The 20,786-nt window shown below is 45.4% G+C and overlaps 1 protein-coding gene across 3 annotated transcripts in view; it reads left to right on the forward strand.

The window, feature by feature from the left end:
* The first annotated feature begins 16,987 nt into the window (after window positions 1-16,987).
* Window positions 16,988-20,786, forward strand: part of SLC39A12 (solute carrier family 39 member 12) — an 84,335-nt gene continuing 80,536 nt past the window's right edge. For all 3 annotated transcript variants that reach the window (XM_047867682.1, XM_047867683.1, XM_047867684.1), the window contains exon 1: window positions 16,988-17,248. In XM_047867682.1, the coding sequence (XP_047723638.1) occupies window positions 16,988-17,248 (261 nt within the window). The remainder of the gene's footprint in view (window positions 17,249-20,786) is intronic.

Here is a 20,786-nt window from a genome sequence, read left to right on the forward strand (position 1 = left end):
CACTTTTATGGAACCCAAAGCCCAAGTGAAAGAAAAAGAGTTTTCTAGAGTCACTGTGAAAATCGCTTGGGGGGAGGGGGGGAAGGGTGCTTTTAAAAGCATCAATGTCCTGCCCCTTCCCTAATCCAATTCAATCAGATCTCTAGGGATGGGGCCTAGATAAAGTATATTTATAAAGCATCCAGGTTCCTCCAGTGTGCAGTCTCTTCAATGTTTTCCCCTCTCTTTCTTTTGTGTATCAAAAGAGCACTTTGCAGGTGGGAGGAGTTTCCTTGCCGGGCAAACATTGAGTTAGGGCAGTGGATAGATGCCAGCAGGAAGATATGAAGACATTAGTGGGTACCTTCACCTCTACCCAGTTGAATTGCTTTCAATCCATGCTTCCATTCATTTTTAAGAATTTGGTAAAGAACACATACCATAAAATGTACTATTGTAACCATTTTTATGGGTATAGTTCAGTAGTAAGTATATTCACATTGTTGTATAACCAAAACTCTTTCATGTTGCAAAACTAAAACTCTAACCTATTAAGCAACTTTCCACCCCCTTAGACCAAGGAAGTGCTTGAAGGCTTCTGTCTGCTGCTAACGAGCCAGAATAAGCCATGACTCCTTATGGCATCACCTTGAAGGTCTTATTTATATGTCACCAGAGGAGACATATCCTTGAGAGCGGAAGCTGGATGGCAATTTGTGCTCAGTGATAATCATTTTGTTCAGGGATATTTCTAACCTCCCTGCTTCACTTGATTTCACACAGACTTCTCTATTTTACTATAGTGCTCAAGTCAACTTGCCTTTCATGGCCTACCATGGGGTAAGGGATTCCCATAGAAGACAGTGTATATACCTTTCTCATAGACGTTCCTGCTGCATTCTGTTGGACTGCTTGCTTTTCTCTGACAAGCTGTGATGGTGGGTAGTGATCATGCTCCATTCACCACTATATAAGCAGCATATAGTGATGTAGGCATGCTCAATATATATCTGAGTATGATACTATGTAAATATACATGTAACGCCTAACGCTCATTGAGACTTCCAATATGACATGGACAAGTCATTGATTGTAGTGTTATTTAATTTAATTCGGGTAAATTCTCACAACAGCTCTATGAAGGCAAGTTTTCTATTTTTGTCCTCTCATCACAGAAAACTGATAGAAAGTTTAGGAAAAAGACAGATATCATATGTTTTCACTCATGCGCGGAACTTGAGAAACTTAACAGAAGACGATGAGGGAAGGAAAGGGGAAAAAATAGTTACAAACAGAGAGGGAGGGAGGCAAACTGTAAGAGACTCTTAAATACAGAGAACAAATTGAGGGTTGGTGGGGGGGGGTGGGTGAGAGGGGAACATGGGTGATGGGCATTGAGGAGGACACCTGTTGGGATGAGCACTGGGTGTTGTATGGAAGCGATGAACCACCAAAACTACCCCCAAACCAAGAGCACAGGGTACACTCTGTATGTTAGCCAATTTGACAATAAATTATATTAAAAACAAAAAAAGAAAGAAAGTTTAGGAAAGTCGTGGAAGGTCGCACAGCTAGCAAGTGGCTGAGGTGAAAATGAAGCCTGGGCAGTCTGGCTCTTGAGTCAGTAAGCTGACTTTGAAAGAAATGAAAAAGGAAAGGAAGTAGGGACAACAAGGACTTTTATCTGTCTGAACTCCCTCCCTGGGCAAGAGGGAGCAGAGGTCATGAAAAGTGGACTAGATCAGGGTGGAATGGAACTGGCCATGAGGTAGCATTCTGGTTCAAACCAAAGGGAGAGTCAATATGACTCCAAGTCGCCAGCAGCAAAGCATGAAGTATTTCCAGAGACAGCGACCCAGAGCAGGGGATCATAGTGCGGGGGGCGCAAGAACAGCTTGTTTCCCAGCACTACCCACTCCTCCTTCTCCAGGATGACTATTCCCTGGGGCATTGGGGTGGGGTGTGATCTTCAGGATTTCAAGCTGAATTGCAAATAGCAGCACTGAGAACAACAAATGAGGTATTTCACTGTATTTGTTACATTTATCGTCACCATCATGAATGAATAGATAATGCATATATAGGGTGCACAAATTAAAAGATTCAAGAGGATGGGGAACCCCCACACCCCCCATGCTCCAACCCCCATCCCTCAGCCGCTGGCAAGTACTGTTGGACGTTTCTTGTATATTCTTCTAGAGATAAGCTATAAATACACGCACAAATGTGTATACATACACATACACACACATATATGCACAGCATTTCTCTGGAAGAACATACAAGAAACTTTTAATAGTAGTACACACACACACACACACACACACCAATAGCCATTCATCCATTTTCATCTTTCCAAGGTTTTTCTTTTCTTTTTTTTTTTTACACTTTCATCCCTTCTCTGTTCTCATTTGAAGGGTTGTGCTTCTTTTATTAAAAAATCCTCTATTGTCATTACGATGGCCAATATAATTGCATTACATTATCACAGTTACATTGGAGGACAGCTCAGAGATGAACATACACGGTGTTTAACCAGAAGTCTTGTTACATATTGATAGCCTGACAAAAGGTATTGATGGAGAGCAGCTGGAAGTCAATCCAGGATTGGGCAGTCACGGACGATCTATGGGAAGTTGAGTGAGAAGGAAGGATTCTAACAAAATCTGGGCTTTTATAATAATAACAGTAATATTCACCTGACATTTTCAGTGCCAGGTGCTGTGCTTTACATGTGCTTTCTCTCTCATTTAATCCTCACACAAAATAGGTACTATATCATCGTCTGCATTTCAGAGATTAGGACATCGGAGTTCACAGATATCCAGTAAACTGACCAAGCTCACGAAGTTTATGAATGACCGAGCCTGAAATTTAAATGTACACCTGCCTGAAACCTTCTTCTTAACTCCCAGGGCTGCTCATTATATTCTCTTCTGACTCATTCCTGACCACCATGAGTAGATTGGATCGAACTTCAGTTTGGGGAATGAATGTATATCAATGAGGACAAGATATTCTCAGCGAAGTTTGCCAGAGTCCGTTGCTCTTTTCAAATGACATTTGAAAAATAAGAACAATATTATCTTAGAAACTGGGTGATGAGAACCAGTTTTAGGTCTACATGAAGGCATCCCATCTGTGATTTCTGATGCTATCCCAAAGCACCCTCACCTCCAGTATTCCTCTAGCTTAGCCTTAATCTTGTCACACTCTCTTCAACTCTAAAATCTAAAGAAATTCAGATGGAACATGCTATATAGTTTCAGAGAGAAGCTGAGTTTCCAGAAGTTCTACTTCGATAGGAAATTGGGTTTCAATAATATTATATTGACAGGATAGTTCATATTATGTGTCAACTTGACAGGGCCATGGGTTGCCCAGGTAATTGGTTCCACATTGTTTTTGAAAGTGTCGGTGAGGGGTGTTTCTGGATGAAATTAGCATTCGAATCAGTGGGCAGAGTAAAACAGATGGCCCTTCTAAATGTGGGTGGGCCTCGTCTAGTCAGCTGAGGGTCTGAATAGAAAAAAGTGAAGGAGGAATTCACTCTCTCTACTTGAGAATCTCTCAGCTGGGACATCAGTCTTCTCCTGCCCTTGGACTTGCACTGGAACTTATACCACCAGGTCCCCTGGTTCTAAGGCCTTTGGACTAGATGTATTGGGACTTCTCAGCTTCCATAATCATATAATCCAAGTCCTTATAACCAGTGAATCAATCAGTCAGTCTGCCTATCTTTCTATTACGTATGTGTCTATCTATCTATCTATCTATCATCTATCTATCTAAACTTTATCTATATATCTCCTATTGGTCCTGTTTCTCTGGGAAATTAATTAAATCGGCAGTTCCAAAATGTAGTGAATAGGGCCACTGCACTGCACACCCCTGGGGGGCACCATTCACATCATGGACTGTGTGAATGATACCAGGTCAAGCTGAGGCTTCAACTTTCCTGAATCCAGGGCTCTTTACCAGCAGTTATGGGACCCAACAAGGGTTCTCCTTGTAATATAGAAGTGCCCTCCAGTTCAAGGAAGGTCCGATCTAGGTGTTTGCAATGTACCTTTCACAGTAGGAATCCTGGAACGTAGCAACTATTTGCACAAAGGTGCTCAGTTTGGCAAGTGAGGCCCATGTATTAGCTGGAGGTTTTTTGTTTTGGGTTTTTTTTTTTTTTTTAATCTTTTCATCTTTAGAAGAGGAGGATGCTAAGTAGAATAAGAGATCAGAGCATGGCTCCCCATGATATCATTTTCTCCTTTAGCACCTTATCATCTTGACTGTGACTTTCTTTTTCAGTGGATGAGCTACTTTCTATTAAGCTGTCCTCCCTTTTTCCCAGCAGCAAGTGTGTCCTGATCGCACCCATTCTCTTTTATCCACACAGGGATCACACAGTTCTAATCAACCTCTCCTCCTCTGGGCCATTCATTCAATTATTCATTTATTCGCTCATCAGATATTTATTCAGCATCCACTGTATGCAAGGCACCTTGTGGAAACGGGGATACAGAAGTGACAGGATGGCACAGTCCTTCCTCCTGTGGACCTTGGAAGCCTGTAGGAAAGACTGAATTTTTTCTTTAAGTTTATTTATTTTGAGAGAGAGAAGGCATGTGTGTGTGTGTGTGTGTGTGTGTGCGCACACGCACAAGCTGGGGGAGGGTCAGAAAGAAAGGGAGAATCCCAGGCAGGCCATCCAGGCACCCAGGAAAAGAAATCAGTAAACAAATGATTTCGCACAGAACTTTTAATTGTTATTGAAGGAAGCACAATGGAAGAAACTTACAGGAAGACGTGAAGGTACGTATTGAGGTCAGAGGAGACTTGAGAAAGTTGAAAAGGATGGAATGAGCCAAAGCTCAGAGAAATTGCTAATTGGAGGGTTGGGTGGTCGGGAAAGAGTGTGTGGGGAGCAGTTAGGGAGGCAAAAAAGCAAGGTGGGAGCCCACTGCTTAGGGTGAGCCTGCGCCGTTTTTTAGCTCCCAGTCTTTACAAACCCCTAGTTGAGACGATCTCTTTTATTTTCCTTTCAATTCTCCAAAATTTGATTAAAAGGGAATTCCCTAGGGGCACTTCGGTGGCTCAGTCGGTTAAGCGTCCCACTCTTGATTTTGGCTCAGGCCTGATCTTCTGGTTTGTGAGTTTGAGCCCCGCATCGGGCTCCATACTGATGGTGCAGAGTCAGCTTGGGATCCTGTCTCCCTCTCTGTGCCCCTTCCCACTCGTGTGTGCGCGCTCTCTCTCTCTCTCCAAACAAATAAATAAACTTAAAAAAAAAAAAAAAGGAAATCCCTGGATGGGATTATTTTTCTCACCGGAGGTGGTCCACTAAGAATGAAATACTTTCCTCCACCCACACACACAACACAGGACGTATCCTGAAACACTTTGGATTATCAATGTTTGGGGGTGGGCCTCGGTCTCCCACCAGGACTAGCGCCTGGAAGATCCGACAGTATAGGTCTTCGTGTTGCGCATAAGCTGTAACATTAACTCGCACAGAGCAGGTTCTGAACGGATGCTCGCTGAACTGCATTATTATGTGTTGATATAAAGGTTTTCTGGAAATTATTTCTGGAACATTTACTCGGAAGGGAATCCTTTTTTTTTTTTTTTTTTTTCCAACAAATGGCAAGGACAATTTCTGCTTTCTCACATTGACTATTCTGGGATTATCTCTCCTATCAACCCTTTATGTGTCCTGCCCTATTCTGAACCAGAAGTTGGGATCTTAGTGCTTCTCGGCCTCAGGGGTTTTGCACCGAGAAGGCAGACCTGTTTGATATCAAAGGGTCCTCTTATCTTTCATAAGAGCTAACTTTCATCCAAAAGAGTATGCCAGGGGGCACCTGGGTGGCTTAGTTGGTTGAGTGTCCGACTTCGGCTCAGGTCGTGATCTCGAAGTCTGTGAGTTCGAGCCCGGCGTGGGGCTCTGTGCTGACAGCTCACAGCCTGGCCTGCTTTGGGTTCTGCGTCTCCCTCTCTCTCTGCCCCTCCCCCACTCACTCTCTCTCTCTCTCTCTCTCTCTCTCAAAAATAAATAAACATCAGGGGCGCCTGGGTGGCTCAGTCGGTTAAGCGTCCAACTTCAACTCAGGTCACAATCTCAGGGTCCGTGAGCTCGAGCCCCGCTTGGGGCTCTGGGCTGCCGGCTCAGAGCCTGGAGCCTGCTTCCGATTCTGTGTCTCCCTCTCTCTCTGCCCCTCCCCCGTTCATGCTCTGTCTCTCTCTGTCTCAAAAATAAATAAACGTTAAAATAAATAAATAAATAAACAAACAAATAAATAAGCATTAAAAAGAAAAAAAGAAAAAAAAGTATGCCAGGGTTCCCTGAGGATAAGGGAAGAGAAAAAAGCATTCTTGAGAGAAGGGAGAAAAAGAAGGAAAATGTCGCCTACTCGCGCATCGGGTCCGGCGAGAACCGGATCCTGGCTCACTGCCCTGCTGTGGTGCTCTGGGTGACAAGACTTCAGGGGAGCACCTGGAAGTGACAGAGGGGTTTCCAGTCTCAGCAAGGATGCAGAGTGGAAGCAAGAGGGGCAGTAAATAGAAGCAGACCACGGGAGTGGGGATAAGGAGACTCAGCGATGGCCAGAGAACCCCAGGGACTGGAAGGTTCCCTGATGTTTGACCTGGGACCTTTCCCCCACCTGAGGATGGAATTTCCCTCCAGCCAGTGTGCTTGGAGGCTCAGAGTCAGACCGAGGTTGACACGAGAAAATGAAGAGAAGCCGTATGTCTCACGCACACGCGTGCTCCTCCGTCCAGCTGTCAGCAGCTTTGTGGGTAATTATTGACGGACGGATTTAAACCATTTGGAAAAGTGATGCTTGTCCTCAATCTTGGATACACAGGTGTAACAAAGACACTGGAAAGGAAATTCTCTTTCCTCAATGGTTTACATTTTAACATCCTGTGGGAAAAATTTCTGGATGGGTTTGAAGTGCCTTGTGCCCATCGTCAGAACTCATGAACACTTTAAAAGCTGGTATTGGGGTGCCTGAGGGGGCCCAGTCGGTTGGGCGTCCGACTTTGGTTCGGGTCATGATCTCACGGTTGGTGAGTTCGAGCCCCGTGTTGGGCCTGGGCTGTCAGCTCAGAGCCTGGAGCCTGCTTCGGAATCTGTGACTCCCTCGCTCTCTGTCCCTCCCCCACTTGTGCTCTGTCTCTCAAAAAATAGATAAACGTTAAAAAAAAAAAAAGGTTTTTTTTGAAGTTGGTATCTTCCCGATATTGGCATATCTTCCCGATATCTTCCATTCGCAGAGCCTGCCCTCTCTCTCACATAGGAGTTTGGTTCATGCATGATCATCGTATGATTGTACACTTAGCAATAGGTTCCCAAAATGGTGATTCCCCTCCTCCTTGTTTTCAAATGGTAGCTGTCTTCGGTCTAACCAACACAGGTAAGTGGCTGCTGGCTACGTCAGAGCTCACTGATGGTGGCCATTCTCCATTCCCGGGCGCTTGCTACATATTGCATGCAGTTCTTGATGCTAGGGCTACAAAAATGATGAAGACCCGGGCCCAGTAATGGGTGAGATAAGACAAACGTATATATCACCACATCCTGGGACCAGTAGGATAAAAACAAAGTCTCACAAAGCAAAGAGGATGCCGAAACTACGACCGCATGGGAATTGTGGGGCCTTTATTTAAAAGAACGTGTTAGTTGGGGCACCTGGGTGGCTCAGTCGGTTAAGCGTCCAGCTTCTGCTCAGGTCACGATCTCACGGTTTTTGAGTTCGAGCCCAGCGTCGGGCTCTGTGCTGACAGCTCAGCACCCCGGGCCTGCTTCGGATTCTGCATCTCCCTCTCTCTCTGCCCCTCCCCCACTGACGCTCTGTCTCTCTCTCAAAAATAACTAAACATTGGGCGCCTGGGTGGCGCAGTCGGTTAAGCGCCCGACTTCAGCCAGGTCACGATCTCACAGTCCGTGAGTTCGAGCCCCGCGTCAGGCTCTGGGCTGATGGCTCAGAGCCTGCAGCCTGCTTCAGATTCTGTCTCCCTCTCTCTCTGCCCCTCCCCTGCTCGCACTCTCTCTCTCTGTCTCTCTCAAAAATAAACATTAGGGGCGCCTGGGTGGCGCAGTCGGTTAAGCATCCGACTTCAGCCAGGTCACGATCTCACGGTCCGTGAGTTCGAGCCCCGCGTCAGGCTCTGGGCTGATGGCTCGGAGCCTGGAGCCTGTTTCCGATTCTGTGTCTCCCCCTCTCTCTGCCCTTCCCCCGTTCATGCTCTGTCTCTCTGTGTCCCAAAAATAAATAAAAAACGTTGAAAAAAAAATTTAAAAAAAAACACAACTAAACATTAAAAAAAAATGTAAAAGAACGTGTTATCTGAGCTAGGTCTTAGGGAAAATCAAACCAAACAAATTATAGATTTGGCAGTAGAGGGGAGAAAGGGCCCCGATGGCCCTGAGAAAATAGCTTGAATACTAGAACCTAGAGAAGCTCAGGGCAAGACAAGTGAAGGAAAGTGGCCTGGAGAAGGAGCCGAAGACAGAGGGACTGGAGGGGAACTTTTCACGGAATTGTACTGTAGAGCTTGCATAATAATTGCAGACGGATGACAGTCCATTTACTGAGCTCCTAGCTGTGCCCGGTACCAAAATGCGATAAAAGCAGGTGATACCCCCATGTTAAAAAATTAGGAGAAGGCTCAAAGCATCCATAAAATATCCTACCTGGGGCCAATATTCTTCCCCTCCCCCCCCCCCCCCCTCCATGTCTCTCTGATTCCTGTTACCATCACAGCCTGCTTTAACTCTAGAAATCATTCTGGCTTGCAGTTTTCAAAGTATTGCAAAGAGCCCTCAGCTGTTGTGCAGTTCCACAAACAATAAAAAGTACTTTCCCAAACAAGGGGGTGCCCGGCTGGCTCAGTCAGTAGAGCGTGAGACTCTTGATCTTGGGGTTGCGAGTTTGAGCCCATGTTAGAGGAGTAGAGTTTTACTTAATAATAATAATTTAAAAAATACTATCCTACCAAAACACAATCATTACTCTTCTCGCATTTATGTATTAGGATGCCCTTCTTTAAATGAAGAGTTTTAAAAGTTTATTGATTTATTTTGGGAGGGGGGCAGCAGAAAGAGAGGGAGGGAGAGAATCCCAAGCAGGCTCTGTGCTGTCACTGCAGAGCTTGACGTGGGGCTCGATCTCACGAACGTGAGATCATGACCTGACCCGGAATCGAGAGTCAGACATTCAACTGATTGAGCCACCCGGGCGCCCCCCAATAATTTTTTACAAGAGAGCTTTGACACTGAAACAAATACATGATTTAGAAAAGGAAAATTACTGATTTATTCCAATCCTCTTTTTAAAATGACTATTTTTTCCCTCCTGTGCAAAATTACACATATTTACTATAAAAATGTGGAAAATCTAGAAAAAAGAAGGAAAAATCACCTATATATTCCTACCACCAGTGGGGAACTATTAATACTTAATTTATAGTAATATTCTCACCATAGACATATGACATAGTTATGATCTATGTAACATTATACACAAATGTTTAAAACTAGCTTTTCTTGTTATACAATGTGCCTAGTAATGGGATAAATATTGGAAAGCTCTCTTTCCATACCGAGAAGGAAATCCACCAAGTAAGAAGCACTGAACAATTTATTTTGTAGAATTCTTGTGAATGCCATTAGTTGAATCAACATAAATGTTGAACCATCCTTTCTGGCAATATTTGAGTTAAAAACTTTTTAAACTTGTCTTTAACTTAAAGCATATTCAACAGACAGAAATTTCAGCACATCACATAATTCTGATATCTATCCTTTAACACCAACATCTTAATCTTGAGAGCGGGATAAAGGGGCCCGTGGGTGGCTCAGTCAGATAACTCCTTTTTTTTAAAAAATTTTTTAATGTTCGTTTATTTTTGAGAGAGGTGGAGACAGAATGCGAGTGGGTGGGGCAGAGAGAGAGGGAGACACAGAATCCGAAGCAGGCTCCAGGCTCTGAGCTGTCAGCACAGAGCCCGATGCGGGGCTCGAACTCATGGACCGCGAGATCATGACCTGAGCCGAAGTCGGACGCTCAGCCGACTGAGCCACCCAGGCGCCCCCAGATGACTCTTGATCTCCACTTCGGCTCAGGTCATGATCTCACAGTTTGTGAGACTGAGCCCCATGTCAGGCTCTACGCTTGGGATTCTGTCTCTGCCCCTCCCCTGCTCTCTCTTATGCTTTCTCTCAAGTAAATAAACTAAAACAAAACAAAACAAAACAAAAACTTAAAAAAAAAGCAGGATAAAATGTTAAATAAAGATTCTGCTATTTTTCTAAAAATATTCTAGAAACCGCAACGGTTTGGGTTTGTGGAGTAAAAAATATATTCGACGGTTGTGTACCTTAATACCCTTTCGTCTCAAATTACAAAGGATTAGAGCTTCGTTTTAGGAACAAGCAAATAAGAAATTAAAAAGGAAAAAATTCTGTGTTTTAGACTGGCTCTCAAGATTCTGAGTAAATGTTAAATGTTGAATATATCCTGCGTAATATTTGTGGCTAACCCCGGGAGGGCTTGGAAACAAGTAAAGTTGGGGTGTGGCCAGAAGATCGAGAAAGATGTTGTAAGAAGTTCCAGTGTCTCCACTTCCCCAGCAAAGAACATGGATGAAAAATACAGCCTTTCGGAATGTTAAGTGGCCATAATTACTTACATAGTTGCCTGTGCCCTTCCCTTCGACAACTCATGCCCCACCATGACCCCCACTTCTCGGTGTTCACCTCCTTATGGTACCCGTCTCCCCTGCCCCCCGTGGGTGGGATATGTGATCCCCTTCTGACCAGTGAAATAGGAAATGTCCCTCTGCGATTAGAATTCGTAAGATTGCCAACAGTCACACGCGTTTGACGGGCCATCCTTCCCGGGCAAGTCTTCAAGAGAAACCCCAGCCCTGCCCGACGCCTGGGTTGCGGCCTGACGAGGCTTGAAAACAGAGACCGCACGTCAGCCATGTCGGGGCTCCTGCCCCACAGAAATGGTGAGGTAACAAATGTGTCCTGTTTATGGTCTAAATCTGTGTCAATCTGTTATGCAGAAGTAGATGACTAATACACCTACTGACACAGTGATTCACCCGGAGTGAGTCAGAAAAGGAGTTGTGAAATGAAGTGGTCACTGGACCTCCTCAAACCCGCTCTCCGCTTCTGTTAGCTTTTTCCGTGTCTGAAAAAGTCACTTCACGAAGCAGAAAAAGATGACAACGCGGATCGTTGTTTTCTCCAGGGGCACCCGTGTTTGCATCTGGCACAGATGAACGGAAGACTTGGCAAAAGGGACCTCACAGACATCCAGATGTAGGGGCTTAGCGGTTTCACTCAATCCAAACTGCAGGGACAGGGCACTGGGGCTCCCACCGTGACTCGTGACTCGGCTGATCACTTTCCTGTTTAGGCCCCTTCTTCGGCCTTATGGCTCCAGCCCTTGGCCTCCGGCTCCTTAAGTCCCTGGGGGCACATGCAGTGTCGTTTCTGCCTTCCGGACGCTCCCTTTGCTGTCCCCAGCGGACTTCAGCTATGTCACGTGCCTCACTTCTCGGGAGCCTGGAAAAGTGAGGTGGATGGATAGAGGCTGGGAGCCCAGCAAACTCTGCCCCTCAAAGCTTTGTTCCCACAGAGAGAATCATGGAAAGACACCAATGACATGGAAAGCAAGCTATAAATGAGGATTCATCAAAGCCCAATGGGAAGGTGAATTTTTGAAATGACTTATAAAATGGATCCATTTACGGCGAGACTGACCTGAGATGAATAACAATGATGAGCTTCAAAATCGTGCATATAACATAATTCAAATTCCGTTAAAATAATCAAAAGAGATAAACTAAAAGACATAAACTAAAAAAGAGACACATAATACAGAGGCCACTTTTTTTTATACTCTTAGGTGTTTTCTATAGTTTCTTTTATTTTTTATTTTTAAAAACTAAAAAAAAAATTTTAACGTTCATTCATTTTTTGAGGGACAGAGACAGAGCCCAAGTGGGAGGGGGGCAGAGAGAGAGGGCAGGGGGAGACAAAGAATCCGAAGCAGGATCCAGGCTCTGAGCTGTCAGCACAGAGCCCGATGCGGGGCTGGAACTCGTGATCTGTGAGATCATGACCTGAGCCGAAGTCAGACGCTTAACTGAGCCACCCAGGCGCCCCTATGGTTTTTTAATTAGTGAGTATATATGGCTTTTGTAAGGAGAAGAAGAATGTTGCTTGAAAGCTGCACATGAAATGTGTGTTTCTTTTAAGAATCATTTTTACTATCGGCTTCCAAATCGAAGATGGCCGAAAGGTCTAAAGTCAAAACAAATTGACATTTTCTAATTGTTACTTCCGTGTCGCAGAATCAGAAGTTGTGTAAGGTAGTCCCTACCCTGTAGGGGCTGTCTTCTCAGTGGAATATCCTGCTTTTCCTCTGAGACATCGTTTCTTGAACAGGTAGCATTTGTCTCACACGCCTGCTAGGTTGCCCTGTTAGGTACTATTGAAAAGTAGAACCTGAGATTCTGTTGGTTTCAAAGTTCTATTTTTTGCTTACATTTTTTTTTTCCTCTGAGAATTTTTGGGCTGAAAGGTTTGGGGAAGAATTCGAAAATCAGAATGTAGCAGATCATTTCCTTGATGATGGGCTCTCCTCTGATTCCTCCGTGTATCCCCCCGCCCCCCACCCATGCTGTGCTATAAGAGAAGCTTGCACTTATAAGTAGAATCAAGGGACCTCGTCACAACCCAAGGTTGCTCCATGGTGTAAACACCAGTTTCAATGCGGACAGGCCTGGATTTCTTGCGGCACCTACCATCTGTGTGACACTGAGTATTTCTGAGATGTACAATGAGTTCATTAGGTTCCATCGATATCACATGAGAAAATACACATGAAGTTGCTTAGCACCGTGCCTAGGCATAAAAGAGACTCACAAAATGGTAACAAACATTATTATTTTGAGACGTTAGTATCTTGGAAAAAGAGGGAAGAAGACCACGTAAAGGAGCACCTGGGGAGAAACTGGGCCCAGAGGTAGCTCAGAGTTGTAGGACCTCCTATTACTGCCCGAGAAACGCCCCCCCCCCCCAAGGCTGAATGCTGAAGAGGCACGCACAAAACCCTGTCACCAGCTCAAAGCCTCCTTTCCTGAGGAAATTTGCTGGGAAATTGTTGAAATGGATATATAAATCTGTGATGACTACGGAAGTGAATGATGATCCCTAAAGTTGTACAGTGCACAACCTGCAAAACTGTACTGGGCATGCCAGAACTATACCCACAAGATGGCTTTCTCCTCGTTTCAGTTTCTTAAATTGCTGATGTGTTGTATTTTACGTTTCCCAGTGGGCCCCTTTAAATTCTTTCTAGGTCAAGGCAGGGAACCCATGTCAATACGTTATAAGACCTGAAGAAGTTGAAAGGTAGGATATACCAAAAGGCACAGAATCCACGCTGAAGGAAGGACTGGTCAGTCCCTGTCTTCCCTCCCACTTCCGGTCCCCTGCATCTTCCTGTGATGGCACAAAGTATCTGTACATCAAGACATACTGCAGCAGACGTGAGTGGTCCCAAGGGGGCTAAATGCCTTGTAACTACCAGTCAGGAGGAAATTAGCTCCTTCTTTATGCATTTGCTTAGCTAACATCTGAAACGTACTACCCCTCGACATTGGCTTCGATTGCAGATACAACCATGTTTGAGAAAGGTTGGTTTCAGGCTTGTGGGGGAAGCAGACGGCTGCGACCCTGAGTCAGGAGAAGGTGACACCAGCCGTGTTCCGCCAAGTGTCTCCTTACCCTTTATTATTCCCACTTTCTTCCGATCCGCCTGCCGGCCCTCCGCGGTTTGGCTGGACTTGGGGCCACATCCAGGGCTTCCCCCCGACCCACCTGAACGTCATCTCAACGGGGACAGGGACAGGGACAGGGACGTGGTCGGTGGCTGACTGTGGGGGCGCAGCCAGCCTTGGGGGCAAACAGCGCAGGCTCGGGCACGTGACGGGGGAGGCAGTCGACCTTGTGGGGTGTCGAGCGGCTGTGGGTGGGGTGGCTGCAGACGGTGGGAGCAGCGGAGAATTCCTGCAGGAGGTCACGTGCTGGGGTCCTATCGGGAGCGAATCCCTTAGCCACAGGGAAGCCGAGGCTGGGAAATAGGACTTATGGGGTGGACACCGGCATAGGGGAATCGGGAAAAAGCTCCCCAAGTCTCAGAAGGGGGGCACTGTCCTGGCACCAGCGATTAGAGCGAATCAGGATCCGGTTCCGCTGCAACCCGGCAGTTTATGCAGTGAGACCTGGGCAGGGAAGACAGAGGCGGCACCTGCTCGTTTGGGGCGGGGCCAGGAAGCCAGGGCTTAATCCCGGAAACAAGGTCAAGCCGAGGGACTGAAAGCACGCGATGGGAGGACGTGATACTGTGCTCAGTAGGTTTTGGACTACTTTGCTCTAGTCACCTCCCAGACGACCCCCGAGACCCCCGGGGCTGAGATGGTCTCCCCTGTGGAGATGGAGGGGGCTCTGGCCACGTCCCTCTGTCCAGAGCCCAGGCCCTTCTCCGCCCCGACTGGGGTCACAACTGGGGGGGGGGGGGAGGGGGTCCTGACCAGCTCCTCTCGCCTCTGCTGGCCTGATGATTCTGGACACTAATTGCAGCTCGTCTCACCAGAGAGCTCAGGAGAAACAGGCCAGGTCTCTGCCCTTGGCAGTCTAGGCAAATCCAAGGGCTCCGTGATGTGCAATTAAAGAGAAGCCGGGCATTTCTGGGAGCATTTGCCTTCCACGTTTCTGTGAGTATTAGCAGCGTTCTCTTAGGATGGCCTCACCCTGCTGCTGCCAGTTTTCATACCCAGTTAGTGAGGGAGGAGCTAATGCTCCCAACTGCTTTCTCTTTTCATTTCCTCCGCCTCCTTCCAGAAGCCCCCTCCCCTCCCCACTCCTACCCCAGGGCCCGAACTCGGAACTCCGTCCCTTCCCTTCATCCTCTTTGTTTTTCATGTACCATTTACATGCACTCTGTGCATTTTGAAATCGTGGGTTGTAACTTCTTACCTCCTATACAATTTGCCACTTTGTTCTCTCAGTCACTCCTTCGTAAGAATTTGCTGAGAGCCTGTTTCTCAGGGCGCTTGTATCACAGACTCTGGGGTCAGAATATACACGCTAATTACAGTTCCCCACTCCCATCCACTTACTTCCCGGGTAAGAACTTTATGCCTCCAATAAAGACTTTTCCTCCTGTTAAAGACAGCTTTTTACAGATTTTCGAATGCCTTCAACCTTTTAAACCTCTGCACCTGATAAAATTAAGTCTTTAAAGAGCTTACTTTTTCAATAAATCTTTGGTTTGAGGGTGGATAAAACAGAGAAGCAACTGAAAAGAAAAAAGAAATCTCGATCTAACACTAAAGCCTTTCCGTCCTGCAAGGTGGAATCCTTTGACCTAGATCTGTCTCTTCAAAGGCACGTGACTGTCAGAAATTCTAGGTTTTTCTTAGACTTCTAAGAGAACTGGTAAATATTGATCTAAAACGTTAGGTTCATTAGCCAACTTTTATTTGATTTTCCTGAAAATCTGCCAGACAGAAAGTTCTCCCTTTTACCCGCCTCCATTGGTATCCCCGGACCAGTTTTCTCCACAGCAACCGAAAACGTCTCTGGGTTGAAATAATCCTCTCCTGCTTCCAATGCACAGTCAAGGAATTTTAAAACCAGAGGACTTTGTAATCACAAAATACTCTCCGAGATTTAGAAGGCCACAGAGCTCCAGAGAAATAGCCATTTATCTTTCTTCTAACGGTAAGCACTGCGTTTAGAAATGTTTGTAGCATCTTCTGTCATTTTTTAATGCTAACATAAGAATCTTAAACTCTCTCTCTCTCTTTTTTTTTTTTAAATCGTGGAAGTAATCCCAGTATCTTTGTTACTACCCCACAGTCATTATTAGGTCATTTCTGGGCCAAGATCTGACATGAGATGCTGTTAACAATTTGTGTTCCTTAAGCAACAGATTGAAGACATTAAATTTTTTTTTTTTTTTCAGAAAGCTGATTGGCTCTAACATTGTCCTTTATGCCTTTAGTGACCACTGAGTCTGTGGATTTATTCTGGCTCTTGCGGTCTTGAAACACTCTTGTTTTTCTGCTAGCTCGTACTTTTAATAAATTAAAAACTGGAAAATGACCAGTGTTTTCTGGACGTGACAATTTTCTTCCATAGCACCCTTCTTATCTCAAACCTTCTCCCTCAGCATGATGTACGTAATTTGTTGAAATTTATTTTCTCAGGCACATCTGGGTGGCTCAGTCGGCGAAGCATCCGCCTTCGGCTCAGGTCATGATCTTATGGTTCGTGGGTTCAAACCCCGGTCGGGCTCTGTGCTGACAGCTCAGAGCCTGGAGCCTGCTTCACATTCTGTCTCCCTCTCTCTCTCTGCCCCTTCCTAGTTCGCACTCTGTCTCTCTCTGTCTCTCAAAAGTAAACATTTAAAAAACTTAAAAAATAGTAATAATAAAAAGAAATTGATTTTCTCTTTATTTTTATTTGTTTACTTGAGTGATGAGAACCACACCTCACAGAGTTCTACGTTAGGATGGGATAAAATGAGGTTATTTCCTGTCTGGTTCCTACGACTTGTACCCCGTGCAAGATAAACAGAGAAACTTACCCTTCCTGACTTTTTTACTCTTTTTATTTTAGAAGGAGGCAGTGTGACAAACTTCTTGGATGTTCTACAGTTCAAAAGTCTCCAGCCATGATAGTTTCCTGCTGTTCGCAGTTATAAATGACCCACAGACCCCCTACTGTTCAGAAACAGCTTGCCATTGCAAATCAGCTTAGCCACCCAGTTAATGAATCCTTTCAAACACGTTGCAGCCACGGTAATTAAGGCCTTTATTTTCCCCCTTTACCACAGAAATTCCTCCCATTACAAGTTTACACCGGGAACGGCAAGCCACCCAACTCCCTTAGACACTGACTTGAGGTAAAGGAAGAGTGGAAATGTGCTTCTGGACAAAGCTTCCGGTATTTTGGGTGCCATTGTTCCTTCTCCTCAGCCTTGTTCCCTCTGCTGAGACAGAAAGACCCTCGACCCAGGACAGCGGCAGCACTTGGAGTCCAGGCCACCTGACGGAAGTGCTACGAGCTCTCTCTGCTGGCGATCCCCCACCCCTGAACCACTCTGGAAGCCTCCTCAAGACACTGATGGAGAAAACTGGCTGCCCACGGAGGACAAACGGAATGCAAGGAGATTGCCATCTGGTTAGTGTGACAGAATGGGATCAGGTACCAGGGAATGTTCAAGAAAGAGCAGTGGCTCCTCTAGCCGTTTGCTTCAGTAAGGCAAACTCAAATGCAGTACCCAAGTGGGCTGTGCCTTGCGGTATCATGTCTCCCATATTTAGGGTATGGAAAGTCATTTAGCGTTCTCCAAATAGTACTTGAAAACAGGGAGGATCTTGCTGTAGTAAAATGGTAATGTTGGTAGAAGCCTTTCTACGACCCTTCTGCGTGTTCAGAGGTATTTAGTTATAAGTGTGAACTTTTTATTTTTAAGAGAGAGAAAGAGTCCGTGCGTGCAGAAACTGGGGGGGGGGGGGGGTGTCCGAGGAGGGGAGAGAGAGAGAGAGAGGGAAAGAGAGCAAGGAAGAATCTTAAGCAGGCTCCATGCTTAGTGTGGAGCCCAGTGTGGGGCTTGATCCCACAACCCTGGGATCGTGACCTGAGCCAAAATCAAGAGTTGGACACTTGACCGACAGAGCCACCCAGGTGCCCCACGAGCATGAACTTTCAGTTCTTTCTTCTTTCTGATTCACTAATCTCCCCCCCCCTCCTTTTCTTTTGTGGTTGCCGTGAACTTGTGCGTCACTGGTTAGATACGATTTGTTTTTGATGGCACAATGATAGTACTATTATATTTGTCTAATGTTGAATTTTTTAAGTTTACTGATTTAAGAGAGAAAGCATGCATATGTATGAGCAGGGGAGGGGCGTAGGGAGATGGGGGCGGGGGAGAGAATCCCAAGCAGGCTCCCCGCTCCACACTGAGTCCGTCTGGGGACTCGATCCCACCACCGTAGGGTTATGACCCGAGCCATAGTCAAGAGTCAGATGCTCAACCAACTGTGCCACCCAAGCACCCTTAATGTCGGATTTTTAAGTACTTTAGCCTGATTGTTGATTGGTGTTTTCTAGTATTTTGCATGGTGGGCAGTTAATGAATTGGGTAATCACCCTCTTAAAAATGAGGTATCCGGGCTAAAATGAGGTCTGTGGCTCCTACGGCCTGGGCCCACAGCCTACCCCCGGTTTGCCAGGCGACTCTTATGCCCTGGCTGCACCTCAGCATTGTCTGGGCAGCTCTCACCAAATACTATGTGGAGACTTCTTCCTCCATAGATGAGGTTGAATTAACTTGCCTGGGATGGAATTAAAAAAAAAAAAAATTCGCTGCAGGTCACATGAATGTACCATCCACATTAATGTAAATTCAGCATTTAAGGTAGAATCAGAATGTCTCTGTCAGGGTAGGGGAATTGACAGGAGCCTCACCAGAGGTAGGAGCCCATGTCTTAATTATACCCAAAAATAGACAAAAACACTCTTCACCATCCCTTTCCTGACTGGTGAGATTTTTTTTTTCCCAGAATGAACCTACAAATAAATAAATGAAGACATGAATGAATGAATGAATGAATGAATAAATAAATAAATAAATAAATAAATCTAGTAACTGCCTCCAGCAAAAAAATTTTGGCAGACTTTCTCAATCGTGCTTAGTTTTAGGGAAAACCTTTCCTGGCCAAGTGTTTTTGTTTTTTGTGTTTTTTGTTTTTTTATTTTTTTGTTTTTTTGGTTTTTCTTTCTTTCATGACAGAAGGGTCTGCTAATAGAATTTGTCTCTGCTCTGTGCAAACAGTGAATAATTCAATAATTAGTGAAATTCCCAAGGGTCCCCAGAGCAAACATGTGTTATAATAGGCAACTCATCTGTGATGACATTAATTTATATATATAGCAACATAAGACTTCCCCATGGAAATAAGTAGGAGTCATGTCTTATTAATGTCCTCTGAGAATGTGCTGTTGGGAAATGTTCTCCTCTAATGACATAAAGTGCCTTATTAAGGCTGTTTGAATATTAGTCAAGCTAGGGGGAATGTAAACGTGCAAAATTGTTCTCTGTTTTGTTTTGTTTTGTTTTTCAGAGGGAGACACTGTTTTGCACTGTTTGTTTTCTGTGACATTATCGAGACCTTGGCCAATTTCGCTTCCGTTTCAGCTATTTTTATTCCTATGAAGTGAAACACTGTCTTTAATAGCTTCGCCCTCTTGCTGCTGCTATTTCTTTGTGTAAAAGACTGAGGTAAAAAAAAAAAAAGTCATGGGGTGGCCTGGGTGGCTCAGTCAGTTAAGTGTCTGACTCTTGATCATGATCTCACGGTTCACGCGTTTGAGCCCCGCCTCGGGCTCTGTGCTGGCAGTGCTGAGCCTGCTTGGGATACTCTCTCTCCTCTCTCTCTCTCTGGCCCCCCTTTCAAAATAAATAATAAACCTTAAAAAAAAATAAATGCAAATTTCAGCTTTACTTGCTCAGAGGGCTACAATTCACCTGCATCACCCATAGGCAAGGATTCCATGAAATCTCTCCACGGCATTCATAAAAAGCCGGGGAGAAACAGTGTCCTGTTGATTTCACAAGCATCTGCATTCTGGCACAAGCCCCAGGGCTTAGCTTGTTGCTGGATCTTTTGTGTCTTTTTAGGAACTTCGTCCAGTTAGAGGCAGGGTTTAGATGAGAAATTCTGTGGTAAAAAGAGGCAAGGGGATGAGCTCATGTCCCTAAATGTCTGAAAACAAGAGGGAAGTGAGTGTCTTAAATTTGTGGGGGGGGGGAGACGAAAAGTTTCCACTTTTATTTCAGGCTTAGGTAAAAACTGAATGGGTGTGTGTGTGTGTGTGTGTGTGTGTGTGTGTGTGTAAATCAATCTGAACTACCTGAAAGCACTGTGCACTTAAATCCATTCAGACTTCAGCCTTTGAAAATGGACAGTCTTGCCTGACCGTGGCCTGGTTTCTTTTTTTCGATGAGAAGGGCTAGACTGCAGTTTTCATGAATTTAATGAGGGATTAAGTAACTCTAAGAGAACAAATTCCACTTCAGTAATGATGAGAACCATAACCCTACATGAGTTGCAGGAGCGGTGAAGGGATTAGAACCTGGTATCTGGAGTCAGCCAGCCCTGGGCCCACATCCTTGTTCTGGCACTTTCCAGCTGTTAGGTCATGCTGAACCTCGGCTTTCTCAACTGTAAGACCAAAGTGCCGGTCCTCTCCCCGGGGAGCTCTGCGTGAGGACCGCAGGGCCATATGTGAGCTAGCTGGGGCACGAGAGCGCCAGCTCTCTCTGTGCCCTCACATTTCCTGTATGTTCTGGACATGTCCAACGCAGCGCTTCTGGGAAATAAGATCCTCCTCGGCACCCCCTCCTGTCCCCTCCCCCCCCACCCCTCCCCCAACTGTTCAGGGCTTGGGGTGTTTATTCAAGACCTCCAGGAGATTCTCAGACACACTCAAGGTAGAGAACCACTGCTTTAAGGTCCTGCATTTAATTCAACCTCCCTCCCGCGTTTGTCTTAACCTGCCGTGCGTTGAAGAGTGGACAGCATCGAGCTTTATCTTTTTTTTTTTTTTTTAATTTTTTTTTCAACATTTATTTATTTTTGGGACAGAGAGAGACAGAGCATGAACGGGGGAGGGGCAGAGAGAGAGGGAGACACAGAATCGGAAACAGGCTCCA

Source organism: Prionailurus viverrinus, chromosome B4 (genome assembly GCF_022837055.1).
Source record: "Prionailurus viverrinus isolate Anna chromosome B4, UM_Priviv_1.0, whole genome shotgun sequence".
In the NCBI taxonomy this organism is placed as follows: domain Eukaryota; kingdom Metazoa; phylum Chordata; class Mammalia; order Carnivora; family Felidae; genus Prionailurus; species Prionailurus viverrinus.